At 53.3% G+C, this 28,000-nt stretch overlaps 11 protein-coding genes across 11 annotated transcripts; 6 read left to right on the top strand and 5 right to left on the bottom strand.

Moving 5' to 3' along the window:
- Positions 1–20: 20 nt before the first annotated feature.
- Positions 21–1,102, bottom strand: EJ05DRAFT_534729 (uncharacterized protein; the record flags this gene model as incomplete). The annotated part of the gene is made up of 3 exons (XM_033749202.1): positions 21–579; positions 655–902; positions 1,029–1,102. 3 exons carry the CDS (start codon positions 1,100–1,102, stop codon positions 500–502), a joined length of 402 nt encoding a protein of 133 aa, XP_033605823.1. The 3' UTR covers positions 21–499.
- A 338-nt stretch (positions 1,103–1,440) lies between these two features.
- EJ05DRAFT_534728 (uncharacterized protein) lies at positions 1,441–2,851 on the top strand (the record flags this gene model as incomplete). The annotated part of the gene is made up of 4 exons (XM_033749201.1): positions 1,441–1,726; positions 1,852–2,394; positions 2,469–2,592; positions 2,631–2,851. The coding sequence occupies exons 1-4, from the start codon at positions 1,469–1,471 to the stop codon at positions 2,849–2,851; spliced, it is 1,146 nt and encodes a 381-aa protein (XP_033605822.1). The 5' UTR covers positions 1,441–1,468.
- A 1,825-nt stretch (positions 2,852–4,676) lies between these two features.
- EJ05DRAFT_36668 (uncharacterized protein) lies at positions 4,677–5,328 on the top strand. The gene is made up of 2 exons (XM_033741117.1): positions 4,677–5,189; positions 5,293–5,328. The coding sequence occupies exon 1, from the start codon at positions 4,796–4,798 to the stop codon at positions 5,096–5,098; it is 303 nt and encodes a 100-aa protein (XP_033605821.1). The 5' UTR covers positions 4,677–4,795; the 3' UTR covers positions 5,099–5,189; positions 5,293–5,328.
- Positions 5,253–6,288, top strand: EJ05DRAFT_36529 (uncharacterized protein). Its single transcript, XM_033741109.1, has one exon. The coding sequence runs from the start codon at positions 5,456–5,458 to the stop codon at positions 6,173–6,175; it is 720 nt and encodes a 239-aa protein (XP_033605820.1). The 5' UTR covers positions 5,253–5,455; the 3' UTR covers positions 6,176–6,288.
- Positions 6,289–7,106: 818 nt separating this feature from the next.
- Positions 7,107–7,680, bottom strand: EJ05DRAFT_460136 (ICMT-domain-containing protein; the record flags this gene model as incomplete). Its single annotated transcript, XM_033742603.1, has 2 exons — positions 7,107–7,369; positions 7,464–7,680. The coding sequence occupies 2 exons, from the start codon at positions 7,678–7,680 to the stop codon at positions 7,281–7,283; spliced, it is 306 nt and encodes a 101-aa protein (XP_033605819.1). The 3' UTR covers positions 7,107–7,280.
- A 1,092-nt stretch (positions 7,681–8,772) lies between these two features.
- On the bottom strand, positions 8,773–10,428 carry EJ05DRAFT_482176 (uncharacterized protein; the record flags this gene model as incomplete). The annotated part of the gene is made up of 1 exon (XM_033745144.1): positions 8,773–10,428. One exon carries the CDS (start codon positions 10,426–10,428, stop codon positions 8,773–8,775), a length of 1,656 nt encoding a protein of 551 aa, XP_033605818.1.
- A 3,029-nt stretch (positions 10,429–13,457) lies between these two features.
- EJ05DRAFT_36500 (uncharacterized protein) lies at positions 13,458–14,880 on the top strand. The gene is made up of 2 exons (XM_033741107.1): positions 13,458–14,295; positions 14,358–14,880. The coding sequence occupies exons 1-2, from the start codon at positions 13,592–13,594 to the stop codon at positions 14,794–14,796; spliced, it is 1,143 nt and encodes a 380-aa protein (XP_033605817.1). The 5' UTR covers positions 13,458–13,591; the 3' UTR covers positions 14,797–14,880.
- Positions 14,881–16,364: 1,484 nt separating this feature from the next.
- On the bottom strand, positions 16,365–16,850 carry EJ05DRAFT_36506 (uncharacterized protein). Its single transcript, XM_033741108.1, has one exon. It carries the CDS (start codon positions 16,706–16,708, stop codon positions 16,448–16,450), a length of 261 nt encoding a protein of 86 aa, XP_033605816.1. The 5' UTR covers positions 16,709–16,850; the 3' UTR covers positions 16,365–16,447.
- Positions 16,851–18,881: 2,031 nt separating this feature from the next.
- On the bottom strand, positions 18,882–19,998 carry EJ05DRAFT_506967 (uncharacterized protein; the record flags this gene model as incomplete). The annotated part of the gene is made up of 2 exons (XM_033747872.1): positions 19,683–19,998; positions 18,882–19,471 (listed from the first exon to the last, which is right to left on the bottom strand). The coding sequence occupies exons 1-2, from the start codon at positions 19,978–19,980 to the stop codon at positions 18,882–18,884; spliced, it is 888 nt and encodes a 295-aa protein (XP_033605815.1). The 5' UTR covers positions 19,981–19,998.
- A 699-nt stretch (positions 19,999–20,697) lies between these two features.
- Positions 20,698–21,932, top strand: EJ05DRAFT_482173 (uncharacterized protein; the record flags this gene model as incomplete). Its single annotated transcript, XM_033745143.1, has 5 exons — positions 20,698–20,946; positions 21,005–21,512; positions 21,563–21,716; positions 21,777–21,835; positions 21,889–21,932. 5 exons carry the CDS (start codon positions 20,698–20,700, stop codon positions 21,930–21,932), a joined length of 1,014 nt encoding a protein of 337 aa, XP_033605814.1.
- Positions 21,933–26,103: 4,171 nt separating this feature from the next.
- EJ05DRAFT_36343 (uncharacterized protein) lies at positions 26,104–26,752 on the top strand. Its single transcript, XM_033741092.1, has one exon. The coding sequence runs from the start codon at positions 26,247–26,249 to the stop codon at positions 26,631–26,633; it is 387 nt and encodes a 128-aa protein (XP_033605813.1). The 5' UTR covers positions 26,104–26,246; the 3' UTR covers positions 26,634–26,752.
- The last annotated feature ends 1,248 nt before the right edge of the window (positions 26,753–28,000 follow it).

Below are 28,000 nucleotides of genomic sequence, written 5' to 3'. Positions count from 1 at the left end.
TGAGGTTTGTGAATTGGATTGGGTAGTTGTAGTTGGGTAGGTAGGTAGGACAGGTAGGTAGGACAGGTAGGTAGGACAGGTAGGTAGGACAGGTAGGTAGGTAAGATCTGACATATAAGGCATGCTGTATGTTCAAGAGAGTCATCTCGAGATTCATGACGCGTGCAGGAAACGTGATGACACGACTGTCAAGAGCACGGCATCAAGACAACACAAAGACCTGGCGGAACGAGACGGGCAGGAGAAACGCCGTCAAGATTCGTTGGCAGAGTATCCCCATCCGGTCGTCCGCCGCATGAGCGTGTCGTGTTGGGAAGAAGGTAATGCAATGACGACTTTATCGAGGGTACGTATTGTACACGATATACGCGAGCCCGAAAGCGCCCGCCCTAATGCCATGCCATGCCATGCCATGTCCATGCCACATGCCAGGCCGGCGCGCAAATCCTGAATCCCTCTCCCATCACCACTACTGCCCACACAATCGTCGTCGTCACATCTATTTCTTCTTGTCCTTGGCACCGCCCTTGGTCTTTGCCACACCGCGGAACTCCTTTGCCCTGTTCTTGCGTTGCTTGCCTGTTTTTCGTAAAGTGTTAGCATTCCGCCTTCCAGACTACTGTAGTGGATACTGTAGTTGACAAAAACACGTACGTTGCTGTCTCGACGCCTTCTCAATCTTATCCGCCATGCCGACGCGGACGAGTCTGTAGTGCGGCTCAAACTTCTTCATGGCCTCGTTCGAGTCGTAGATGAGGGCGAAGCCGGTGCTCTTGCCGCCACCGTACTGGGTCTTGAAGCCGAATACCGACACCGTGTCCTTGCCGGTCTTGTACAGCTCTGCGAGCTTGTCTCGGAGCTCGTCCTTGGACACGTTTGCGCGGTTGGGGTGGAGGACGTCGCTGTTGGGAGGGGAGACGTGTTAGCCATCAATTCCGGTTTCTTCAATTCGGTAATCCGTCAATCCGTCCGTCATTCATCTCAAATCCTGTGTCCTGTCTACGACAAGCGGGAGAGGTGCGACTTACACAACCATCTGCTTGCGTCCGAGGAGCGGGTTGCGGATGAACTTCCGCGTGCGTAGGGTGACGGGGTCAGACATATTGGGCGTTTTGGCGATCGAGATTCTGTGTGTGCGTCAGAGGGTTAGTTGAGCTGGCGCAGCGCGAGCGAATTCGAGGGAAGTCCAGGGCGGCAGCGTACCGTGAGTCTTCGATCGAAACGTCCAGGTATCTGTTGTGGGTGTGTTGCTGTGGAAGAGAGTGGTTAGTTGATCGGTCGTTCGTCGTCGGGAGGTTTCGAGATCGTGGGTGTGAAAAACTAAGCGAGTATTGTGGGCGCCAAGGAGCACGCCGCGCTAGGCTGGATATGGGGTTAGCGTGGTATGTGTCGACCACATCGACTTCATGGCTCGAGGCATAATTAATGCTCACGACCTGGCATTGCGCTGCACGTTGAGGCTCGAGCAATGAGCATGGAGATGGACGCGCAGCTGGAGGCCCGGCTTGCACTTGTCCGCAGACAATACTTCCAGCTCGTAGAGCCAAGCCTAATATCGCTGCCCGCAAAAGAGGTGCTGAAGAGTGCAAAAGTGCAATCATGGCTCTTCCAGCAGCTTTTCGACGAGGAGCAAGTGCAATATCTGCCGCCGCCCAGATACCAGCTCCGACTGCTGAAGAGAATCACGCGGCTGATTGAGCAAGCAATCACGGATCCGGAAGAAGATGTAGGCGTTCCTTGTAGTTATCACTCTTAAAAGACTGTTTCAGTCCAGATTTGCATTCGTCTGTAATACAAGCACGTGGCACGCAAAATTAGAATTATTATCGGAGTTGACTATGTTTGGGACAGGAAATATCAGACAGTCTCATGGCGACGCTGGCACGGCTCATGGGGGCAAGTCTGCCGTCGGAAGCAGAGGCAGCGCAAGAAAAGGCGTTTGTGACGTACAACTTCACGTCGTCGTCGTCCTCGTCAGACAATGCATGCCCGTCCATCGACCGCCCGGTCACACTACTCGAGTCCCGGGCAGTGATATCCGGGTCAGGCACGACGGGACTGCGGACGTGGGAGGCGGCTCTGCATCTCGGGGCATATCTCACGACCAGAGAAGGGCAGGCGTACGTCAAAGACAAAACCATAATGGAGCTCGGGGCAGGAACAGGGCTGGTATCGATCCTGGCAGCCAAGCACCTGGGCGCGAAACGTGTTGTCGCAACGGACGGGGTGGAGATTGTGGTAGATGCGATCAGGGACAACCTGTTCCTGAACGGTCTAGACGACAGTGGACGGATTGAGGCAGCGGCGCTGAAGTGGGGATCTCCATCGGCGATGGGGGCGATGGGGGAGGACTACGCGGTGGCCGAGCTGGACGTGGTTGTGGGTGCAGACGTGGTAAGTAGCAGTAGGCTCGGCATGATGGAGATGTGGCAATGTACTGACGCGGATGGGTATGGACGTACGACAAGAGTGTGATTCCAGCATTGGTCAGCACGATTGGACGGTTGATGGAGTGGAGGCCAGAGTTGCAGGTATTGATGGCGGCGACGATACGGAATGAGGCAACGTTTGAGGCTTTTGTTACAGCGTGCAGTAAGTCGACCGCATTAAGCTTTGGCAGCATCGTACAGTGTACCACCAGCCTACAAGAATGCTGGCTAGTCCTACTGTTCTGCTAATCACCAAGCACCGAATAGGGAAGCGAGGATTTGGACTCGGGGAAATCAACTTTGTAGCCGCAACAGAGCAGCAGCAGCAGGGCCCATTCTACAGCACAGCGGTTGGACTGCGAATCCTCCACATTTCAGCAGCTGCAGCGTTGTCTGCTGGCGATCAGGGCATGCAGCTATAAGGTTCACATGAAAGTCTGGGGCCGGAGTGGAGCCGACCAACCACAAGTTAGATGCGATGCGCGTTGCCGGACAGGAGTCAGGACGACGCAGAAGAATAGACGAGTGGAGCACACAAAGAATTGAGCACATTCTTAGACGCGCGTTGCATGTGTTTTTTTTCCTCAAGCCGGGCACATGCGAGACGAGCAAGACAACGTGTCCCAGGAGTGTGTGGGACAGAGAACCAATTGTGGAAGCTGAAGAGAGAAGAGTGGTACGGGGTGGATTGACATGGTGCTGCTATGTGGTGGTGCATCGGAACGGAGTGGTGAGACGGGACAGGGACAAGTCAGGCACGGGGACGTGGGCGAGAATTGCTGATAGCTTGTAGAGGTCGCGGAGTAGGCGAGGGAGCTGTTGGTAGCGAGGTGCAGAGGAGGTGGATATGAATTCGGGGAGTTTACACAGTACACGCACAGAGACGGGACAGGTACACAGATGTGCAGTGGTAATTAGAGGATGTGAGGTTGGAGGACGAAGAGGAGAGAGAGTGGTCAGTGGTGGAGAAGAGGTCAGGCAGGATAATTAGGTAGAGCTTCCAGAACAAGCAGGCTTGGCGGCGGGGTCTGCACAGTGATTGTATGGATGACGAGGGCGAGGACTTGGATTGTGTGCTCAGAGACGTGGACGCATGGATGGCTCCATTGTTTCTTGCTGCTCCAATAGCAAGTTGAGGTGGAGCAAGACAATTGGTAAGAGGAATGGAGGATAACAGGATGATGGTGGTAGTAGTGGAGGTGAAGTTTGCTGGATAAATAGCGCCCCAACGCCCGGCGAGTACAAGTGCTCGACTGGACTCGGTATATACACTACTATATAGTGAGGTATACAGCAGCTTCACGTCCAACACTCACCCTCCCTTGACCGACATTTGAGCCATTCTTATCTCAACCTTTGTCGTTATCTATCTCGACCCGGCATCACGACGCGAGAGTCGTCGCACCAGGACACGTCAAGACAAGGCAAGACAAGACAGAAGAATATATTGGTGATAAGGCAGAGAGAGTCACAGAGCAACCAGCAACAAACAAGCAGCAAAGACACAGAGACGCACACCGCATCCTCGCTTATCCTCGGCTTAACGTTTCCAGGGGGCGCAGTCAGTCAGTCAGACTCGCAACGACGCGGCCCTGTACTCGGATATACGCACCTCCTCCCGCTTGGCCTGCTTGGTCCCTATCTATATTCACACTCATAGTAAGTATTTATTATACGAACAATCAATCAATTATCACTCCCCTGTCTCGGTTGCAAAAAAAAAAAGGATGGGAATGGGAAATGCAGGCAGCACGATACAGCTGGCAATCTTCCTGTTCCTGTTCTCTGTCTTTGCTGATCCTGCTGTTTTGTCCCACTGATCCTGATCCTGTTCCTGAACCAAACGGATGGGATGCTGACCCCGTGGCGCCAGATAAGTCAGCCAACAGCCCAAAGATAGGAACGGTCGATAATTTAGTGGGCGATAAGTGGATGCGAGCAATCCATAGTGGGCAAGATACCTTATCGAGTGCCAGTAGCCACCAGATAAGGTGCCAGAAAGGCAAAAAGCCAAAACACTGCTATCCCTTGGTTCGCCGAGAGGGAGGACAGGACAAGGAGACGGCGAAGAGCAGAAGAGAGAGATATCACCAGCATCGCCAGCATCGCCAGCATCAATTCCCTTCATCCACCAACATCCCGCTGACCGTCGTCTGATACGCGCCAAACAGATTACTTTACACTTCACTCGTCGTCACCTCGTCACGGGCAGGCCTGATCTCACCCTAATTATCCAGACAGACCGTCTTGTCTCACCGTCTCTTTTTCCCTCCCCCCCTCCCCCCTGTTGTACCCTGCTGCTGCGATCGAGCAAATCGTGCATTGATAGCAATCCTGCTACTGCATCGCGTGTGTGAGTGTGTGCTATGGCCACCGCTTCGACCGCTCGGCTCTCTGCTAAAAAGTACACGACGCCGCCGTCTCATCTGCCTGCTGGTCGTCCTCATCATCACCATCACCATCTTCGTCCCGTCTCGGGCCATAAGCGCACTCACTCCTCGGCCGCCGCAGCAAAGGGGTCGTCGTCGTCGTCGTCGCTGGTGAAGTCGGGACAGGGCCAGCAGCAGCGCCAGGCCAAGGACGACGGCGAGGAGGACACGATGGCGACGAGCTTCCTGCAGTTCTGGTATGTTGTTGTTGTTGTTGTGTTGATGTTGTTGTCGTCATGACGCATTCACCCTGCTGACTCCTTCAAAACAGTGCAAGCTGCGAGAAGCAGATCATCACGCCCTGCAACAACATCCTCTACTGCTCCGAGAGGTACGTCATCCTGCTTGCTGCTGCTGCTGCTGCTGCTGCTGCTGCTGCTGCTGCATGCTGCCCGCCCTCCAGCTCCAGCTTCATAGCTAACTTCCCACCAAAGATGCCGCCGAAGCGACCAAAAGTCGTCGTACATCTCGCACGAATACTCCCCGCCTCCCACGCCCTACGCCCACCATCTCGACGACCAATCCAACCTGCCCGCGCCCAAGGAGCCCGTCCCAGCTCGCCCGCCCACCGCCGCGCCTCTCTCGAACCGCTCGTCGATGGTCATGTCCGACGAAGAAGAAGAAGACGACAACAACGAAGAAGACACCACCAACTACCTCTACACGTCATCCGCACGCACCCCCCTCTCGCGCGAAAACTCCGAAGCCGCGCGCTACCTCCGCCAGTTCCAATCCACGAATCCCGCCTGGCACGACTACACCACCACCCCGACGACCGCACGCCCGCCCTTCTCCACCCGCGCCTTCTCCTCCATCACAACAACCACCACCACAACAACAACAACACCAACAACCCCCTCCCTCTCCCACACCCCCGCCTCAACAGCAAGCTTCTCCCTCCCCTACCCCTACACCCCCGCCGCCGCATCCCGCTCCTCCTCATACAACTACAACTACAACTACAACTCCACCCGCCCGCTCCCCCGCCGCCACGCCCCCAGCTCCTCGTCCTCGTACTTTGCCGCCTCGTCTGCGCGTTCCGTCGACCTTGTGACGCCCTGTACGACGTTTAGCTTTCCGACTGCTACTACTGGTGGTGCTGGTGGTGCTGGTGCTGGTGCTGGTGGCGCTGGTTGTGGACCGGCTAGTCTGCAGAGGCTGTATGCGTTCAAGACGAAGCCGGCCGAGGCGCATATGACGGTGGGCGTGGTGGTTGAGGGGGATTTGCTGAGGTATGAGAAGGTCGGGGTTGTGCCTGGGACGCCGACTGCGCCGGGGAGTTTGGGGAGGTTGCTTGGGGGGCGGGAGGGGGCTTGAGTTGATGGGGTGAGAGGGGTGTGGCTTGTGGGTTGTGTGGCGTGCATGAATGGATGGATGGATGCAGCTGCCTGACCTGACGCATGAATTTGCTTTTTTCGTTCTTCGTCTTCTTCTTCTTCTTCTTCCTTGACGCGCAGCAGCTTGTCGCGCTTGGACAGGAGGTCCAGCTGTCTCTGAGCGCGCCTACCCTCCCTCCCTATTCCATCACCGTCCCCTGATTCGGCATGGCCTGGCGTTTCTCATTCTATCCTCTTCTCTTCTATCCTATCCTATTCTGGGCGGAATGCTTCATCATCGACGGCGTTCTTTTCTCGTTCTTACTTTCCCTTTCTACCCCGCCGTTTCTTCATTTCCATTCCTGCGAAAAAGTACGGCGTGTGTGCATGGGGTGGATGTTGTGTTGTGCTGTCATGGTGCTGTCATGGTGTTGTGCTGGTGTTGTTTGTGCTGGTGTTGTTTGTGCTGGTGTTGTTTGTGCTGGTGTTGTTTGTGCTGGTGTTGTTTGTGCTGTTGGTGGTGGTGGTAATGAATGAGCGTTTGCGTGCACTTGCTTTGCTTGGACTTGGAAAGAAGCTTTACTTTGACTTGGACTGCGAAAGATAGACATTATAGACTTTTCGGGGGGCTTGTGGAGTTTGCACATATGCAGATACACGTATAGAATGGCGTATCTTGGGTGTTTTGCTGGCTACTTGGTTTGTTTGTTACTTCAGGGTAGGGGAAGGGGGGGTAATTGAGATGTGTTGTCTCGTGTGTCTGTGTCTGGGTCTGTGTGCTTCATGTGCTTGCTGTGTGTTGGGTAAAGTGTGCTGTTAGGTGCGTCTACTGTGCTGGTGCGGGCATGGCATGTGTGTCTGCCGTGACTAGGCATAACGTAGCCCTGCCGCTCTATTCTCATTCCTATTCTCAGTCCTATCCTTACTCCTGGCCTTCTTATTCGTATACCGTGCATCTGGTCTGCAGTTTGCGTTGTGCTTGGCTAGGTATGAGATATACCTTCCTCCTGCTCCCTACAACACCTCACTCATGACCTCTCCTCCCGCCGCTCGTACGCATGCTCTCACACACCCATCCATCTACCTCACGCCCACCCCACTTCCACTCACGCAATAAACGGAATCCCCACCGGCGTCCGCGCCCGAAACCGCACATACTCCTCCCCAAAGAACCCCACCAGATACCTCTCCTCACCTGCACACACACAGTCAGTCAGTCAGTCAGCACACACGCCCAACAACCCCTTTCCCCTCGCCACAAAGACCGAAGAAAAAGAACAGCAACTCACTCGCAATCCGCCTCGCAAAAAACCGCCACAGCACACACGCATACACCACCCCACACCCCACATTCCCCACAAGCACCTGCGATCCCACCCCCCACCAAAAAAACCCCCAATAACTCGGATGCCTCACAACCCCATACACCCCCCTCGTAACAAGCACATGCCCGGCCCTCCACTCACTCTGCACCTGATGATTAAAGCTCTCGCCCGCCTGCACCATAGCGACACTCCGCACGCCCTGCCCCACAACCACCATCACCACCCCCACTCCCACAACAACCGGATGCCGCGTCACAGCAACATACCACCCCGGAAGCCGGACAAGCGTATTCGTAAGCGTGCATTCGAGCAGCGCAGCCGAGTGCGCAAGCCGGTATGCATTGCCGTTGCTGAGGAGGAAGGAGGATGTCGTGGCGGCGGGCGTGTTGGCGAGCGCGGTCGTGTAGAATTCGAGGAAGTGGGAGAGGGCGAGGAGGGCGAGGAAGGCGGGGGGGCGCCAGAGGGGGTGGGAGTGCGAGAGGAGGAGGAGGGAGAGGAGGGTGGTGGTGCCGAGGGTGGTGCCGAGGGTGAAGGCGCGGAGGGCGATGCCGGAGAGGGAGCGCGTGCCGCCGGGGTAGAGGGTGCGGGGGAGGGGAGGAGGGGTGCGTGGGGTGGAGTTGTTTGCTTGGGGGGTTGGGGTGTGTGGTTGTGGTGAGGGCATGGTGGTGGTTTTGTGGTTGTGGTGGTGGTGATGCGAGAAAGGGGGCTCAGGCGCTCGTGTGCGGGTGTTGAGGACAAGCGCTGCTCATAAGGACGACGGAGAAGATAGCGAAGGAGAAAAGAAGGAGAGAGCGGGTTATAAGCAGAACGACATGAGCGGAGCGGCGAGGTTGAACGTTGGATGTGCGGGAGTGAAGGGGAGAGAACAATAGCAAGAAAGAAGGTTTGTGATACCACGACATGTCGTCTCGTCCTCACCAATTATGCCGCGTCTCACCGCCCAGGCCAGCACTCCACTCCACTCCACCCCACCCCAATTCACGAGTCATGCACGCAGGAAACGTCCACCCTCGCCGAGTCAGTCAGTCAGTCAGTCAGTCTGTCAGTATATCCCACATTTCCGCATCCGGCAATCCAAGACGTCCCATCTCGCCTCAACTCACACCCCGTCTTTCCGCAACACACACACGCACATACTTACATATATGCACAAAATTAATATATACTCCTATGCTGCAAAATACAGATCTCCCCCCCTTGGTAGCACGAACACCGAAACCGGCAGAAACATGGCCCTCGCGTGCGCCCCTCTGCTCACGCCCACCAACACTAATTACCCCAGCCGCACCTTCCGCCAGATCCGGACACACTCCTGCAAGTCCGACACCACCGCCCCAGCCTCATGCATCGCCGCCTCCCGAACCACCCACAACACACACGCCGCAAACCCAAACACCACCACATCCTCCGCCACTGCCCGATACGTCGGCCTCGCCATCCCTCCGCTCTCCGCCCAGCTCCGCCACCGATCCAGCATCCCCGCCATCTTCCACCCCACTCCCTCACTCGTAATCATACAATACAACACCTGCTCCACAATCGCCGCAAACCCCGTCTCCGCCTCCGCCCCCGGCACATGGCCCTCCCGCACCAGCCACGCCCGGCACGCCTCCGCCACCGGCCCAATCGCCAACCTCTGGCTCGTCAGCGCCTCCGTCAACTCCTGCTCGACCCGCCGCTCGCGCTCAATCTGCCGCTCGCGCATCTCATTGTGAAACTCCCACGCCTCCTTGCTCACGCGCGCCTGCTGCGCCCGCACCTTCTCCGCCGGACTGAGCTGGTTCTCCGCGCTCATCTGCCGCGCGCGGTCCATGAGCTTGGTCTGCTGCTTCAGGCGCTCGAGCGCGTCGTCGTAGGGCGTGCGCCATGCCGGCACCGCGTCGTCGTCTAGCAGGCCGAGCAGCACCATTACGCCGCATGGCACCGTCTCGCGCCGTGCGAGCTGCGTGATGTCGTCTGGGATTGCGTAGCTCCAGAGGCCGCCGCGTGGGGCGCCGAGAGCGGTGCAGCCGACGGAGAACCACATTGGGCGCGTGTCCGAGGGGAGGTGGGACTGTAGGTGGGGGAGGGCGAGCCGGTGCTTCGGGTCGTCTTCTCGGTAGCTTTCCTCGACGCCCGAGGAGCCGATGCGGAGGCGGAAGGAGGTGAGGGAGTCGTGAAGCGTGGAGAGCATGTCTGTTGCGCTGGGACGGCGGTCGGGGGAGAACGTGGTGGTCGTGCTGGGGTCTGCCGGCTCGGGCTTTGACGCGTCCGGCTGGATGCCCTTGATGGCGGCTCGGATCTGGGCTGCCTCGTGGGACGAGGTCAGTCGGATCCAGTACGGCGGGAGAGACTCCCAGGTCCGCCTATCCCACTCGTGCCGCCAGTCCAGGCAGAGCGACAGGATCCCGTCCGAGTCGCTGGCCGTCGCGACCGTCAGCACGGGGTCTGCCGTCACGGGAGACAGCAACAGCTTCGTCCCGGCGGGCGTCCACAGGCCTGAGCTGCGCAGGTCGCTGAAACCGGCCACGCTCGGCACCGCGCCCCGATCCAGTAGAAACGCAAGCAGGGCTTCAAAGCCCACCTCCGCCTGCGGCTGCGACAGCTCGTCGTGATACTGCACCCTGTACGCCTTGACGCCGATAATCAGCTCTTTCCAATTCAATATCGTCCAGCTGCCGCCCCTCAGTCGCGACGGGCACGGGTTCAGCTCAAAGTATGCTGGGTCCGCGCGGTCGAGCGGGATGATGCTCTTTCGCGGTATTTCCACCTCGACGATCCCGGACAGCAGCGTGCTTCGTGTGATTGCCGGTGTGCCGTTGTCGTCGAGAAGCCTGCGGATCGAACGGAGCGTGACCAGGGATTTGGCGCATGTGAAGATGGTGGGAATCACTCCTATGACGGCGAGGGGGACACCGATGTACGTGATCAGGTCGGTCGCAGAGGCCATTGCGGCTGCGCGAAGAGTCGCGGGAAGAGGGAGAGGCCCTGGGGAATGGGGGACATTGTGCGACTGGACGTATAGATGAGGATGTAAAACTAAAGTAAGATGCCTGGCGCGTGGCTTGACCATGGCTTGCAGTCGTGCGTTTGAAGAAGCGTGGAAATAGAACGCTAGTCTACAAGCGTGCTAGCCTTGCCCGGGCGTCTTCAGCTCAGAGCTGTAATAGTACTGTATTGAATTTCGCGTGTTTGGACCACTCTTCGTCTCCATTCGTGAATCACGACCACGATACCGCCATTGACCGACATCCAACACGACAGTAAGGTCGATATAGTGTCACAACCTCCAATCAACCTACCAATTCACCAGAACCCAGCAGCACAAAGAAGCATTAGCAATGTAGCATCCAAGACAGTAACGAAGCAATTGAGTATGACCTATCAACAACTATACGTCCACCTACTACTACGGCTCTTTACCATTTCTGAGCCAGATACTAGCCTGTCAGACCCACTATCCGATGTGTACTAGTGTGCGGCTATACAGTATAGAGAGTTACGTACTATGTTAGCTGCATGCACGTAAAGTGCTTGTGCTTTATGCTAACCTCGAGCACGGTCACTAGACGTATGCTTCCTATCTGGGAAGGTATAGTTGCAGAGCATTCTTGGTATGTGGGCACATCAGCCTCAAACAAGACCTCTGTTGTCGACGGCTAGCTATGTCCAGCATCTTATGGATTGATTGTCTGGACGCAACAGATCTATCGTGCGGCGTCTTGTCTATATCCCCTATGAGACCTTTGTTCGTGGCAATGCTGATTGGACAAACATCCGTCCCTTTGCCAGTGATGCAGCTCTTGCCGTATGTATGGTTCCAAGTTGGCCGGGCCGATATCGTTCGGGTCATGGCATGACTGCTGCTTCTATTGTCTGTCAAGCCTGGGCCTGATCTTGCAAGATCACGAATAGGATCGCGTGCCGATTCTTTCATTCCTCCCATTGGGACTTTGATTTCCCGGCAGAGAGTGTTTTTGGAGAGACGCCAGCCCGTCACTCTCATCTTTCTTGTGAGCATGAGGTCCTGTATCTTGGGCTGGATGAACTCGTCGATGACGACTTGTATGGCGCGGTGGTCAAATAAAGGTTGCTCGTCTTCTTACTTGGCCAGAGGATCGAGAATGAGGTATCGGATTAGAAGGTGATGAAACTATGACTGCCTGTTAGTTCATTAGAAGGAAGGCTCTCGCCCATGGAGATGATGATAGAACGAAGAATAGACATGTTGCTCAGGTGGCTCGAGAATGTTCCAAGACAGATCTCGAATGAATGGCTGTCAGCAGTCCGAGTTGCAGTCGAAAGGTAGTGCTTGGCTGCGTCTGTTGACCGTTTGTGCCAGAATGCTCCGCAGGTATACAGACCAAAAGCCTTCTGGAATATGTCCTGTCGTGTATCAAGGGAAAAGAGATGCCTCTCATCGGACTTAGCATCATGACGCATGCATCAGACTGCCTTGCGTGCTCTTCGGGTGATGTCCTTCTCTGCGTCTATAGTTCACGGAGTGTCGGTCGGGAGACGCGCGGCTGGGCGTCTGCGCTTGACTTGAGTGCATGAGACCGGATCAGAAAGGGACCAATGTACCATAGCTAGGGGAATCATCAAGAGGCGCAGCACGTCAGCTTGTTCTTCTCAGCTTGACGCACCACTTCCTTTGTCAGAGTCCAGTCTCCGAGCCATGAATCAGGAGGTCAACACGGCAGTATCTTTGGACCACCACTCCCTTCAGTAAAAGGGTCAAGGTCGAGAGGATTTCGACGAGCTCTTTTCCCCGGTTCTGCGGGTAAGGAGGATACGCTTAACCATCAAGCGCTCGTCTATTAGTCTATCGCGGTATAATGGTAGGCTATTTTAGAGTCCACAGACTAAGCGATCGGAGCACAACTTACACCAGTCGAGTCGCGTCATGGACATGCCGTCTCTATGATTGAAATGAAGCCCTCGGGAATTGCCAGAACAACATCCCTTCGGTGAAGCCGTAGGCGCAGCTTGAGAGCTTCCAGTACCATGTCAACTGGCATCCCTTTCACGACAGTCAGGAGCCATCCGTACGACCATGGCTTCGACAATTTGGCCGTACATTTCGACGCCGATGCTGGAAACTCCTCGCATATCTCTGTCTGGTCCGAGCGACGTTCCAAAGTGAGAGCTGTCGCTAAGTACCTGGCTGTCGACTGGGCCCCCGAACTGTACGCGATTCAGGCTCATGGGAAGGACAGCCGCGCGGGAAACCCATCGTCAGTCCCATCTTGGCCATCAGAATTGATGCAGTCATGATCCAGTGGTGGTGGCAGTTCGTACTTCATGTACATGTATGTGGAATGGCCTGATCGGATCTCTCTCTACAGACGCGCTTGTCCCGCCTGTGCCGCAATCTTCTCTTGGTTTGAGGCGTGACTACCTCGAGTCCGTCCCCTGACATGTAAAACCTTGCACTCCTTACGGGACGCCCATCTCAACTTCTCTTCTTTCTTTTCTCCCAGACCCATGGAGACGGGTGTTTCCAGCACTGCTCACATCTCCATCGACCATCGATCCTATGACCTCCAACATGGTGAATTTAGAGGACGAGCGTCCCGAGAACACGGACACGAACGACAACCAGCTAGCGGCGACCACATGGCCCCGCAATGCAGAGCTCTTATGAGAGAGGGCTTTGGTGTTACCATGGACAGTCCCTTCACTCGCGCATTCACTTCAGCCGCCTCTCCCACCCTCCAGAGCCTCATACAGTCGCATGAGTATTTTAGTCTTGCCTCCAGTCAATCAATACGTCCATCGGAGACAAATCCTGACAGGGCTGCATCCGACTGTTCCAATCTCCAGACGGGAGGTTGCCACTAGTCGGCCGGAGATTTCGTATGTATGTTTTGACCTGTTAGGCCCCAACGAAGTCACCCTTTATACTAATATTGCAGCTGCCGTGCAGATGTCGCGACCAACTCTGTATGGAGATGACCTGCACATGAAAATGGACTCTGACGACGACGAGGACATGCGCGACGCAACACGTCTGCATGCGTCCGAATCCGCAATGTCTGCGCCTTCGGGTGTTGATCCCCAGGCAGGATACGAGCATGTTTTATCTAACTTGATCGAGCAACAGACCGCTTATGCGGCCTTCCTGTCGTCGTTGGACGTTGCCGATTTCAACGCGTTCAGCATCAACCAACGTTTTCAGGAGGCTGTCGTCTGGCTGCAGAACCAAGCAGAGAACGAGCATGTACTACATGCTCTTGCCGAGGGTTATTACTCCTCAAGACGTCGTCCATTCTGCCTTCCAACTGACCGAACCCATAGGTTCAACCACGTACACGGACGTATGCCACGCAGTCGAGAAGCTGCATATGCTCATCGACCGCTGCAACGAAGACCAATATCTCACGCAGAGGTCCATCTATATCCACGCACAACACATCTGTTTCTACGTTTCGTGTCTGAACGACGTTCTCGCTATCGTGAGGAAACAGTCTGTGTTCAACAACTTCATCCACCGCGGGCGCATCGAAGACCTTTACCTCGAGACTCACGACTTCACCCGAACGAGAGAGATTTTCCCAAACGCCGACACGCCCCTCGTCTGTCGCCTGAGCAATGGAATCTCGCGACGCCGCAGACGGCTCAAAGAGCGCATCCTGGCTCCCAGCCTGAGTGTGCCAAAGGTCAAGAGGGAGTACGGCGAAGGCAGCAGATCCAGCCCTCCCATGACCCTCCATGAGCCAGAAATCCCACTCAAACCTTATGGGCTCGAGATCCTCCTAGAGGAGCCCTTTGACTGCGCTACTTGTTTCCGCAAGGTCACGACCGAAACCCAAAGGTATGATTGGAGCCGTCGCTCTGGTCTCCACTACGGACAGTCTGTTAACTATCTTCTCTCAGGGACTACATCCACCACATCGACCACGACCTCAAACCATATCTGTGTACATACGTAGACTGTATTACACCGCTACGGATGTATGGCAGTCAAGCAGAATGGTTCGAGCACGAAAAGACCTGCAGGCGCCAGTCCTGGGAGTGCCAATCCATCAGAGAACCAGCTTTAAAGTTCAACGGCTGCACAGACGAAAGCGACGAGCCCTTCAGCTTCTCCTCAGAAACTGAATTCCAAGTCCACGTCCTACAGCAGCATCCAGAGGAGTGGGACCAGATCGAGCAGATCACTGCTCAATGCAAGATTGATGATAGAAAGTTGAGAATGTCGCCAGACTGTCGGCTCTGCGGCTTCAGGGCTGGCAACTTGGAGCGTCTGGAACCTCACTTGGGAGCCCATATGCGAGAGCTGGCTTTGCTCTCCCTACCCGAGAGCCTCAGATAAAATCAAGACACAGTCGTACCATGGTACCACTTACATCTTGCCACCAGTGATCAGGATGCGGTGACTGTCTGGCTAGAAGTCTGCTACTGGTACTGGCCAACGCAACGAGCAGCACAGTTCGCGACCGACCCTTGGTGTGGTGTCTGTGGGAGGTCGAACGGTGAGCTAATGGGTCGTGCAAGTCCATACTTCAGCCCAATCCATGATTCGAGCAGCCATCCCCGGCTACGGCAGCATCGACGCCGCCGAGCAGCCGGACCTCATTCAATATGGGCCAGCCTCATAGGGCGAAAAAGGCCGAGACAAGCCTCCGGTATAGGGCGCAAACGCCCGGATCTCAACCAGATCGCTGGAACGCAGATTCCACCGCCACCCGGAGATATCGCCGGACAGGGCGACCAATGACAGACCCGTCGGGGGATTGGCTACAATATGCATAAGCCACACTTGAAGAAGGCAAAAGTGGAGATCTCTTTCAGCCCCGAGGGAGATTGCGTTTTGCTACATTGAACATGTGAAAGCTTGCTGGGCCGTTGTTGTTGCTAGATAGAGTGAAGAGTTGCGTATGTACGTCTGAGGCTGAAATACGGAGATTTGTCAGGTTCCCACTGAGTACCTACCTACCTACCTAGCACATCGACATGAGAACCCCTCGTGGCGAGCCGGCCCAACCGCCGCTAAATTTGCCTACGGCAGACAAGCACGAACCATTCAATTGTGGGACGTCCATTCTCCATCACTAGTCTGAAAAGGGTGTACGGCAATGAAAGGAAGGAGCCGATAGCGCGGCACAAAGCGGATGAAATATACGTACATCCAATGAATACTAGACAGAGACGGTATCCGATTTGATTCTACATGTATTGGACTCATTTTCATCCTAAACCGGCATTTTGAATGAATATGTAATCAACGACTCCCTCCTACCAGTGCTCACAGCCGAACCAAACATTCCCACCTTCCTCTTTGCTTGCACTGTCCGCAAACAGCTAGTTGGGGTATCCATAAAATAACTTCGCTCATATAGTCGGCTGCTATCGTATCTCCTCGGTCAGACGACCAACCTTGCTTGATGATACCTGTTGGATAGCTATATGACAGACTATGCGAAGATCCTCCCCTCAACTTCACAGTCTCACTTGAGGGTGGGAAGCACCTAAGCTCCACGAACTCGACCACGCGCTATCCTATCCGCTCATACCATACCCTCTTTTTCCCATGACCACCTCACACCATATCTCCCTCTTTGCCTTCCTTGACTAACGTGCCACACCTCATGCATCTCCTCGCAATGACATTCCCCCTCCTCGCCAAGAAAAATCTACTCTTTTCTCACACCTCGGCCGTTTCTATTCCGATCCCGCGTCTGCGTCTGTATTCTAACCGCGCGGATAATGTCTTGCACCTCGCGCCTGGCTTGAGCATCCCAGGCATCCCATCGTCGTCGTCATCGCGCCGTCGCGTCTGTCTGTGTGTTGTGAGTTGACGGGCGGTGGCAAGGCGGTGGCTAGGGCTTGGCTGGCAAGGGGGTGTAACAGGAGGAGAGAAGATGGATGGATGTAGGGAGGGAGGGGAAGCAGGAAGTAGGGATGTTTGTGCGACGGGTTATATTAGGTATGGGATGGGATGGGATGGAATGGAGTATGGTTGTCTACGCAGATAATGAGGTCCTTTCTCCCGTTTGCTTGTGTTGTGTGAGACGTCGAAGTAGGTACGTGCTACGTACTGATCCATTACGTGACTGACTAGCCGGTGTCTGTGCTACTCGCTCCTTGTTTGTTCGTCTATGGGTTCCAGGCCTTACTCGTGCGGTTGTGAGACTCGGGTGTGCGGAGGTCTTTAGAGTGTCCTTGGATGGTTGGCTGTTGGCTCGTGGTGATGATCTTTTCGATTCGTCTAGACTATGTAGCATACTATATGATATACCATGTGCTTCGTTGTTCTCTGGCAATGTATTTCGGGTTTTGTATCCCTCGTGGTGTGGATGGTTATCTAGATGGAAGGGTTAGATGTCATGAGGCTTAGATGGAGTTTTGTGGGTCAAGGGAGAGCGGTGTCTCGGCGCTGGGAGGATAGGGGTGGTATTTGTGTATGCTAGGGTGAGGCGTCTATATGCAGCGTATTAAACCATGTACGCATTCTATGGAGCTGTTGTGCTCGGTGTTCAGATAGTCTAACATCGAGTCGTACAGCCGGCACGGTAACTAGGTTCCATGGTGGTGTATAAGAGAGCTGAACACTATATATGCACGTCTTGCCTAGTACCCTAGCACCCGTGCCTAAGTAGGACGTACCGAATCTGTACGTTAGTCTGCTGGATTATGCGCTTATATTCTGTAGTTTATGGGAATTGCGCTAGAGGGGCTGGAGTGTGTTATACGGGATTCTTTTTCCAATCAGCTGATTTTCTACAGGTTGTATATATGAGGGGAAAGGGAATGGATATGTGCTTTTCGTACGAACGCGGATATTGGTCTGGGTTTTGGTTGGTGCTTTTGTGTGCTTCGGTGGGATGGGATTGAGTGTGGAAGGAGTCGAGATAGGCGTAGGGATGGGAGGTGTGATGACGACGAAGGGGAGTCATTGGGCTGATAGATATCGTGCCATGTATGGGCGTCTTGTAAAGATTCAGATGAGTATGACGCTGCTTAGGGACGATGGTAGAGCGAGGGACAAGAGATGATATGGATAGGATGCATTGGATCTCAGGAAGATGGGTGGGTATTGGACGTTCTTGCGAAACGCGTGAGGGATGGTACGCCGATTTATTGATACTCGGACAAAGTAGATCATATGACATATCTAGATTGAAACCTATGAAATGCCTGAATGTACTTGTACGCTGTATACATACAGGACTTCCGATCGTTGATCTCCTCGACTAAAATCGATATAAGCAACTCTTTGTGTCGAGTCCTTCAGCTTGAATGATGGGATATCTATAACAGGTCTTCCTAGCCTAGGACATAATTCGTCTTATAAGCCACCCATCCCAATCTCTCATTCACCGCAGTTGTGATCTCGACTCCTTAGTCTCCTCTTAGTCATTATCCTACAAGGTGCTCTGATCATGTTTCAGAAGCACCCAAGTTATCTTTGATACTGCTGATCCTGCTACTGCAAATTCTAATCGGCGTGTGTCATCTGTATCAGATACCTTCTCTGATCGAGAGGGGATGTTTTGGTGGGGGGAAGGAGAGATGTCAAGGAACATGACAGATATGGAGCGTTAATAAAATTAGATATGAGATGGAGGCCTGCTATACACGTTCTTGTCTGTAGGCCACAGTTTCATTGTAATGAGTACTTGGCGCTGACTTGAAGTCTTATGTATATCTGACTAGTGCTAAGCCTCATGGGCTCAATGTACGCCCTTGGTCATCCTGTAAAACACCAGAAGGGATGTCGGAGACTCTTTCTATTTCACTCTTTGGAAGGTATGTTTAGTATCTGAGTCGTGTCTAGTAAGGAGTAGGATTGCTCATATATCTGTCCAGGAGCACTTCTAGCCCTTCACGCGTCAGAGGTTGAGTAGCACTGGTTCAGGCTGGACTTTGCAAACGTAGACTTCTCGAAGCACTGAACGTACTCATGGTCCCTATACTTCCTTCTAGCTCAGTACTCCGTGGCCAGGGGCGCCAGTCGAGATCTTGAGGTCCATGATGTCGCTTGCCTAAAGGTCCCTGCCATTATAATATAGTCCTATGGCTACTTCAAGGAGCAGCAATCTTACCAAATCGATCCAACGCGGAAGATCTTCTAGTCTTTCGTGCAGCCGGCATATCCATAAGGGTTGGTCTAGTGCACATTCCTGATACGCTACATGATTCTGTACGGCGCATCCGGCCACCCCTGTAGTGTATCGTATGAGAGGGACGCGGAACCTAGCATCTAGCGTTTATAGAGCCTTTCTATTTTGAGACAGGGCTATATTTGCATGGACAAGTGAATCTGCTCACGACATAGCCCCACAGAAGAACACCATAATGGGTACATAGCTAGTTAATGATGTTGTATTGAGGAGTGACTGAGTTGAGCTCACATCTAGACGGATACATGCTTGATGCTAAATACACGGTCCTTGCTTAGAGTCCACCTCGTTTCAAACTCTCCACCATGTCCGTTGGCCCAGTGTTGAAGCCCAACCGTAGACCGGGTCTGATCTCCCTGCTCGCATTGACGAGGTCCTCGAAAATCCCCGTGTAGGCCGGGATACTACGCAGTCCAAATCCAATCATGCACATGTCGAATTCCTCGGCTTTCAGTTTCTCCTTCACGCCGTCGATGTCGGCGGTTGCGTTGGACGGGTCGATTTGGACTACCGTGATGTCGTATCCAGCTTCACGAACGGCTTTCATGCTGGCAGCCACAGCCTCCTTCAATTTGGCGTCGGGGCCGGGAACGGGCGAGTTTTCCGGGGCATTGGCTGGGGGGCCGAAAGAGAGGCCGACGACGAGAATTGATTTGCCCATATCTGAGGACTTTGGTTTGCTGGTGTAAGGGCGATAGAAAGCCGCTTGAGCTGACTTAGTGTGGGTGGTGGTTGAGGGACGAAATAGAATGCTAGGCTTTGGTTTTGGACACAGGAATCTGATGGTGGTGTGAGGTTTAAAGATCATGACTGCAATGAGTGTTCGGAGGTATTTATGTTGCGGACTCGCATCGTCTAATAGGACTATGTGTTATAATGGTTGGTGCTGAAGGATGTTGGACTTTCGGTTTTTGACGTTTCCGGATATATCGTTGGTGCCTAAGTGACAAGCCTCAATATACAAAAAGCGGAGCCGGTCTCTACGCTGGCGCCGACAAGATGGTAGTTAGTATACGGACAAAATCGAGGAACCTTCAGCTGTTGGCTGCCATGACACCGCTAGTGGGGGACTAACTGTTCAACTTTGGGGCGTCGGAGTCTAGACCGATGGCCCCAGTACTATCAACAGCGTGGTGTTTGTTCTCTGGTGATAGGAGTTTCAGTACAGATCCTTCCACGACTTGGTTTACTGGTGTCTTGCCAAACGGAGAAAGTAATCCCTCATTTCCATCTGGGTCGAGGCTATAACAACATTGCTTTTGTGACTCTGTCGGCTGCACAGAAAGTGCTATCATTGCTCTAGCAAGGAGATCCCTCGCATTTCTCAAGGATAGAAGAGCTTCTACCTTCCAAGTCAAGCGCTGCCACTCCATAATGTTCTCAGAATTGGGTCACCGCTCATCAATGTCATAAACGTGTTAGATCAGGCCCAGACCAGGGCCAGCGGTCCCTGAATCCTTGCGACAAATCACCGGGCCGTCTGGCAGACTCATCTAGGTCTAGGGGAAGTATCCTGCGCAGAAGCCTCAGTCAGCAGGGTCATCATTGTGGCTACACTATCTACGAACAGCAGTGTACCGCCGTTAGTACCTGATACTTTGGCGTGCATACTTGAACTTCAGCGCGCTAAGATTCTAGATATGCGGCCCGGCGCCAGGGATCGTGCTCGGGATACCGCGCACGTTCAGCATTACTAAGATGGATTGAAAGTCGTCACTTTTCAATCAGAATCGTCACCTCCAATGCTCTCGTATGAAAATTATTCTCCTTGAGCAACGTGTATAAGATGCCCTTGGGACGCTATCTATCGGTATCCATATATAAGTGCTCGCATGAGTGCGTGAAGGCTTTGAGCGTGTTTTGAGAGGGTATTTAGTAGTTATAGATAGAGGCCAAGCGCGGCTTATTGGCTTGACGGGTGTTTCCGAGTGGTATTTAGTCATAGCTACTAAAATACCTAATTAAACCCATTAAACACGTCGTGGTGTTATAGGTAAATGTACTAGCGCGTCGGAGCTCGGTGACCCAAGAACTTCCGTCGGCTCTGATGATGCGAGTCTAGCATCAACCTTATAATCAAGTTCTACAACATGTGGGCACGAATGTCTCGCATGGGATTCTCATTCTCGCAAGCCACTATCTATACGCGTACACGAGCTTTCCACTCACAACGCAGACGTCTCTTGCCAAGCTTCCGGAACAACTATCGGTACCAGCGTTTCCAGCAGAGCAAGAACATATTCCAAAGATGGGCGGCGAGACCTACATTCTACTATGAAGTCGGTGGCATCGGACTTGCTGGAGGAGGCTTTTATGTCTACAACTTGGAAGATGTGCCGGTAAGAGCCTCCAGCAGTGGTCCAAAGCATCCGGACAGTAGCTGATATACGACGACAGGTCTCTGGCAGACGACGCTTCAATATTATCGGTCCTGAGCGCGAGAAATCGATAGCCGGTGGAGTTGGGGAGATGGTTCTCAATCAGTACCGCGATCGTATCCTACCTCCACACGATAGACGGGTGCAAGCGGTGCAGCGCGTTCTCCAGCGACTGATGCCGGTCTCCGGTATCGACAATAAAGAGTCGTGGAAGGTGTATGTGATTGATAGCAACGATGTCAACGCATTTGTCACACCAGACAACAACGTGTTTGTATTCACTGGCATTCTGCCCATATGCAAGAACGAGGATGGCATTGCTGCAGTGCTCGGTCACGAAATAGCCCATAACTTTGCGCATCATACTGCTGAGAAGGCTAGCCGGGCTGCGATTCTGTATATCCCAACTCTTTTTGTTGAGCTGGCCATACCTGGCACGTGGTCTATTACGAACCAGATTCTCAACCTGATCCTTTCCTTACCGAATGGTCGTGCCCAGGAGTCCGAAGCTGACTACATTGGACTATGTATGCTACGACCAGGTTATTTTCTGTCTAGTCTGCTAACCGTGCCCCAGTAATGATGGCTCGAGCCTGTTATAATCCTGAAGAAGCTGTGAGGCTATGGTCACGCATGGCTGAATACGAGAAAAGGATCGGGGGTGGTACCCCGCCCGAGTTCATGAGCACTCATCCTTCTTCAAACAACAGAGGAAGTAAAATGAGTGAATGGTTTGTTTTCCCTTTTGCAAGGGCTTCTGTCTAGTGGTATACTGATCGACTCGTTAACAGGATGTACGAAGCTGAGGCTAAGCGCATGGAGTCTGACTGCCAGGCGACGATCGGATACTGTAAGGACCTGGTGTCACCACATTCAAGTATGAAGACTAATACACAATCTTAGCGAATGCATTTCGACGTTCCGGCGCCTTTGGTGGCTATAGTTAAGTATCGCCTCTAGACCCAGGTGCTCAATACTCTTCACTCATTTATCACAAACCTCGGATCTCAACTCGAACTAATAGAAATGTCTGGTTCAGTGTTGTCAAGCCCCAAATCGGCCTGCGCCAACTCTTCAGCTGGCTCATGTTGCGGCGCAGCGGTCTCGGCTTGAGACACAACACGACAGGGCTAGACCACGGCATAGAATGTGGTTTAGAACCGAGCGTTTAATGCTCGGTATCTATGTCTTACACAGAGACATCTAACGCAGTCTACACTGGCTTGGATTATTCATGATATCAGCCATGCAAGACGTACGATGAGTCATATGTACAAGAGACGAGACGAGACGTGTACAATACAAATGCAATCATCCCATGCAAGCCGGAAAGTTATATTTGTATAAATGAAACCGTCACACAAGTCTCTCATCAGAGTGCCTTTTCTTACTTCAGCGTGTGTTCATACCAACCCATAGCTACCGCACACCGCATCCTCGCGCCACTTCGAACGGGACACCTGACAACGCTCCACGAAAACGGCCGTCTCGGAACGCCACCCAACCAGCAGCGCAAGCAAGCATGGGGGTATGGGAAACACGAAATGTGCCCTGCAAGCCAAACGAGGTTGCATGTGCGAGTTGCTTTTTTTCTTTCTCTCTTGCGACTAGACATGTGCTCTAGTCCGCGGCCGAGGAAGCAATCTTGGAACTAGCCATGACGTCCGGACATACTCTGTACCCGGCTCGATAAGTCTCTATAGATGCTCGTTGTGACACCCACTCAATGCCCCACGCGGGATTTGATAAAGAGTGCTGACCGGCGCGTGTCATAATGGATCCATATTTGAGCGGGAGGACGTAGTTTGCGCCATCGGCTCGACGGAACAACGTGGTCGACAGCTCGTGCGGTGGATGGACTGCATCCGGCACGTCGTGAGATGTCGAATGAGGACCTCGCCCACAGCCGTAACGAAGAGCGATCGTCGGTGGGTTTTGGGGGCGGCGTACGGGTGGAGTGCATGGTGTCCTGCCTGGATCGTCTATGGGAATCCAACAGCAGTGCGAGTCTGCAGGTTTGGCATATGCAGTGTGACATATGGCTTGGACGTGATTCGTATCGCACTTTGGGGGATACTGTGTTGCTTGGCAGTGATCGTGATGGAATCGCGATCGCCGGGGTGGTGGCGAACATGTGGGTCGAGAAAGTACAGTTGCTGAATGGGGTAGGGTTTGTCATGCCGTTGGAGAAGGTCTTGTAAGAGGCTGAGATGTTATCAAATGTCTTGAGGATGTACTGAACGGTGTTGGGGGTGATACCGTCCGTAACGGTCCGTCCGTTGGATCAGTTGTTGATTAAGACATGGTCTGGGACATGACTATATTCTCCAACATGTTGGCATGAACTCCTCCTCCTCACCACGGGTTTGGCTTCGAGCCGAGCCGATGTTGGAGCCCGTTGGCTTACTGCCGACAATACGGCAAGCTCATTGATGAGGTCTCAGTCAGTGAGAACTGCTCAGCTTACTGTGGCACAGAAACCTGCGGGGAGTGGCGATGCAACGTCAGCCTGGATCTTCATATGTGCCCTGTCACATTTAGAGCGATGATGGCCTGCAAAGCTGAGGAAATCGTCATCCACACGGGCGATTACGAAGCTGACGTTCGTCTAGATTGAGCGACAGGGTGTAGCAATCAGACATGCCACGTTCTGGACTGCTGGACCCTACTCTCGAATTGGACATATACAGACAACGAGGGGTAGGACTTGCATGACCGATTTCCTCTCCTGGCTCTTACTGTGTTGGATTTCGCATTCATGCGGAAGAGTTGTTTGCGACTAGGGAGACCCTTGTCAGGTCTGGGTATCGAACTATTCATAGCAAGTTTGTCGATAATACCTCGTGTGGGCCTTGTAGTAGGATTGATCCTGAGGGTATTTAGATCGTTGATACCTGTCTGCATGCGCGCGCAGATAAATATTGATTGCTACCATGCGTCATAGGGTTCTACTAGAAGTGACGTGGTCTAAAAAGTGGTGGGGTGCCTGTATGATTTGATGGTCTGAGTCTAGGTGTCCGTAAATCTAGAGACCTTGGGTCCAAACCTGGAAATCACTCTCTCCCATAATACAACAGTATTCAACAATTGTCCGGGTATTCCTCTCCAACAGTTCACACGGCCGATCATAAGTCAGAAATGGCAGCGGCCATAACGACGCCAAGAGACTGACTGCGACTGAGACTTCTTCTAGCGAATGAGAAACTCGCGCATCAAAAGGACAACACGGCTGACGTTGAACATCACAAGAGTTCGCATGAGGCCACGAAGACCTGCTCACAAGCGGACGGACGTAGACACGGACGGACATATAATCTCAAATTCCAACGCGTGCGATACCAGGATCTGACACGAAAAAGCAAGCATCTCCTGGCAACCGCAGTGGCCTCGGTACGTCGCTTGTTTCGGTGCAGGGCCGGTACTACGTCTAATTACGCAGTGAATTTGCTGAGCATTTATGTATGTCCATGAGCATGCGACCGTCCATCTCCGCAAGTTGATGAGTCGTAGAAGAACCAGTCGCTATTTACCATCGTGATGGTTTCACAAATCAAGATCTGAAGATCCCCAGACAAACCCCTCATAGCCATGTGCTGCGGCCCCGTTAACGGTACCATGGCGCGATGAACTACATTTGCCCTCCGAGGGTAAGTGAGCCGCTATCTTTGCGCCAATACGGCGAACTGTGGACACTAGAACGCGCTTGTGATTCTTCCCAACGGGTTACCCGGACGTCTGCTATCTTTACCAAATTCCGATGACTAGAAAGAACAAGACCGAGTCGGGCCTTGTCAATCTACGGTCATCGACCTGTCTGCCCTTGATACTATGCCAGTCAATTTAGATATGATCTCTGCAAGGAATGCTTGAGCATAAGAAGCATACGCGCAATACAATCCGAGGTCGTCGACCTGTCTGCCCTTGGCATCATGCCAGTCAACTATGAAATGATCTCTGCAGGGAGTGCTTGAACCCGCAATATCGAATAAGTATTCTGTACATCAACATGGCCTACTGTACGTCATCACAGTAGGCGAGATAATGACTCTAGTAAAGATAGCACGGCTGCCAGCATTGACGCGTCCAACCATGCCACGCCTGTGACATATAGTCGGTCACCGCTCCACGTGCGCGCTGAGAAATGGAAACCCACAAGAACAACTCATACAGGTCATGGCTATACTAGCGATGTGCATGTCTAAAGATGCACAGCAAGTATGCGTACAACCATCTGTGTGTTCCACAGGTCATAGATGGAACAATTACCGGATTTGGTCGCATACCTAGTCCCACCATCTTGAATGCTGGCAGATGCCTTAGGTCCTTGGCACCAACCATCAACCAGGTCAAATAATATATATTGAGACTGATCACGTCCTGAAAAGACTAGAGTATTGGGGGAATTAATAGTGTCGTGTCATGTCATGTATTACCATACGTCTAAGGTCGACAAAGCATACAACCCTGGCCTGCACACTCTCACTCCACACTTGGCACGCATTCTTAGCATTCTTAGCACTCTTAATTCTGGATGCTAGAACACATCCACATCTAGGTACCCCGGGTGGTCGTCTGCATCTGGCCATTCTGGCGTGTTCCGTGCTAGAATATCTTCATCTTCTACCTCTTTCTTCCTCGATTGCTAGCAGGCCCAGCGTCACGACCCAATATAGTAAACCGCAGCCTGCTTTGATGGCAATAGTCTATCGCCACGCGAGGTCAGGCCGAACAAGACGTCGGCATGCAGATCCTAACAGGGCTGAAGATATAAATTGGAAGCATTTTCCTAGAATGGATCAGAGTTACTGTAGTCTATCTTGTCACCAGATTTCACCACAACATCTGATATCTAGATGCGTGCTTGGGGATTACTTCAGACGCCAGACTGAAGTCCAGTCACACAAAAAAGCACACCCCACGAGCATACAGAGGTTGTCCGTCATTTTACTGTGTATGGGTCGTCCGTTCCTTTGAGAAAATCCCAGCCAACGACGATGCAAAACGCCAAAACGTTGTCCGTGTGGTGTCTTCCCAACTTCCTTCCACGCTCGCGCCCTTCCTTCCAACATACAGAGCAGATCACCGATTCTGATACACGCAACATGCACTGCATCTCAGCGCACGAGCAAACATCGGGCACCCGCGCGAGCGAGCGCCCCCTCCCTCACACTCTCTCCCTCTCGCTCCCTCACTCTCAGTCCATCCCGTGTCTTGGGCGCGCGGGCCTATATTGTGTTTTTGCTTGATCTGAAGGAGCCGGCATGGGATGCGGCGACGATGGCAGTTTCTGCGGCAGGAGAATAGCACCTTCTTCTGTTATATTGATCTCATGCATGAGAGTCTTGAAGTTGCAATTGGAAACGCGTACAGCGCGTGGGCGGCGTGGATGGCGTCATGGGGTCAAGCATCAGTGCTCCGGTGCGTGCGTGCGTGTGGCGACTGGGAGTCATCGTCGTCGTCGCCTTGTCTTGCCCTGGCTCGCCCTGTGTCCCGCCCCGTCGTCGTCACCTTTCTTCGTCAGCTTCCAGTGTGTGCCGGGTCTCACCAATCTTCCACACGTACCATTGTCCCCTCTCCGAGATGAATCGCAACGAAGCATGGAGTACACCGGCAGTCCAGTCCTCTTACCTGCCTTTCCCATTCCCTAGACATCTACACAGCCACATTGCTGATGCCATGCCCCAACACCACGATTCGCCCAACCGCGCAACAAAAGGTCAATGCCATGGCCGTGCCGCCACACTCTTACCGTTAACGTCTGAGATACACAGCACATAGTACACATTATAATCAATCGGCCTGCCTGCCCTATCCTACCCTACCATAGCATACCCTACCCAGCACAGCCCAGCCATCCCACATCCATGAAAACGCGCGCAAAATCCTATGCTTCCGACCGATTACACCACCATTCCCCTTCCTCAAGCCCCACATCACAACGCAGGTACTGTAAAATACACAGCCATCCCAGCACACAAACATGCCTCAGAAACCCACACCCCGCCATCACGGTGCGACAGCGACGGGCATTCTGCCCCGCAGTTCGGCCGGTCCCCTGGAGAGAGAAAGAGAGATAAGGGGGAGGGGGTTGTATCTGTTTGTTTGGCAATGTGCAATGGAGGCACCTCCGTGCAGGGGAGGGGGGTGGAGATGATTCGGGGAATGTGTCTCGGGGGTATTCTCGTCGGTGGTAATCTGTGGTATGGGTAGTTCCGTCTGTCGGTGTGTTTGTCCAGCTCCTGCAGGATATTTGTTGATGGGGTGGTGCATAGTAAGTAGTACTGTAATAATAACAAAAAAAGCCGTTGGAACGGGATGTTTTGCAATGGATGGGCGATATTAGTGGCTGTTTGCTTGTTGCTTGTTGGCTTGTTGTTGCTTGCTTGTTGCGGGACGGCGGTTTGCCGTTGGGGCGTGTGTTTGTGCTTGTGCGGTTGGACCGGCTTCTATTTTCTTATTCGAAAACGGCTTTTTTGCTCGACGTTTTGCTGGGGTTTGTTGTAGTTATAGTTGTTGCGGTTGTTGTTGTTGTCCCAGCTGGCTGGCTGGCTAGGTACATGTATCCACGGAGTAGTTTTGCGTGCTGAGGACCGGGGAGGGGGAGTGTGTGTCTGTGTTTTGGGCATGCTCTGCCATCATCCATCGCATACCCGCGTACTCATAGTCCCATATCGAGTATTTCCAAGTACGCATGTATCATGTATGTTCCCATGCACTCCATCACTCTGTCACTGTATCACCATTTACATCCCCAGGACAAGGCTCCTCGCACGCTCATCTGGGGCCCCGGCAGGCTGAGCTGTGCCACCCCGCGGACGGCCCGGCCAGGTTGCCCATCATGCGCCGCAGCTGCTGCAGCACGCGCACCGCATATTAATCGGTGGAAAAAAACAAGGGGGAGGAAAGATGTACAACCAAAGAAAAAAGAAGCAACGAGGTCCCAGTGGCTGGAAGGATTGTGTTGGCCATGGAGAAAGGATGTGGCTGGTACGCAGGGAGCGCGGAAGGAATCTGA

Source organism: Pseudovirgaria hyperparasitica (assembly GCF_010093815.1).
Source record: "Pseudovirgaria hyperparasitica strain CBS 121739 unplaced genomic scaffold EJ05scaffold_1, whole genome shotgun sequence".
Classification (NCBI taxonomy): Eukaryota; Fungi; Ascomycota; class Dothideomycetes; order Acrospermales; family Acrospermaceae; genus Pseudovirgaria; species Pseudovirgaria hyperparasitica.
Note: the sequence above shows the minus strand (reverse complement) of the source record. Positions and strands in the feature narration are given on the sequence as shown.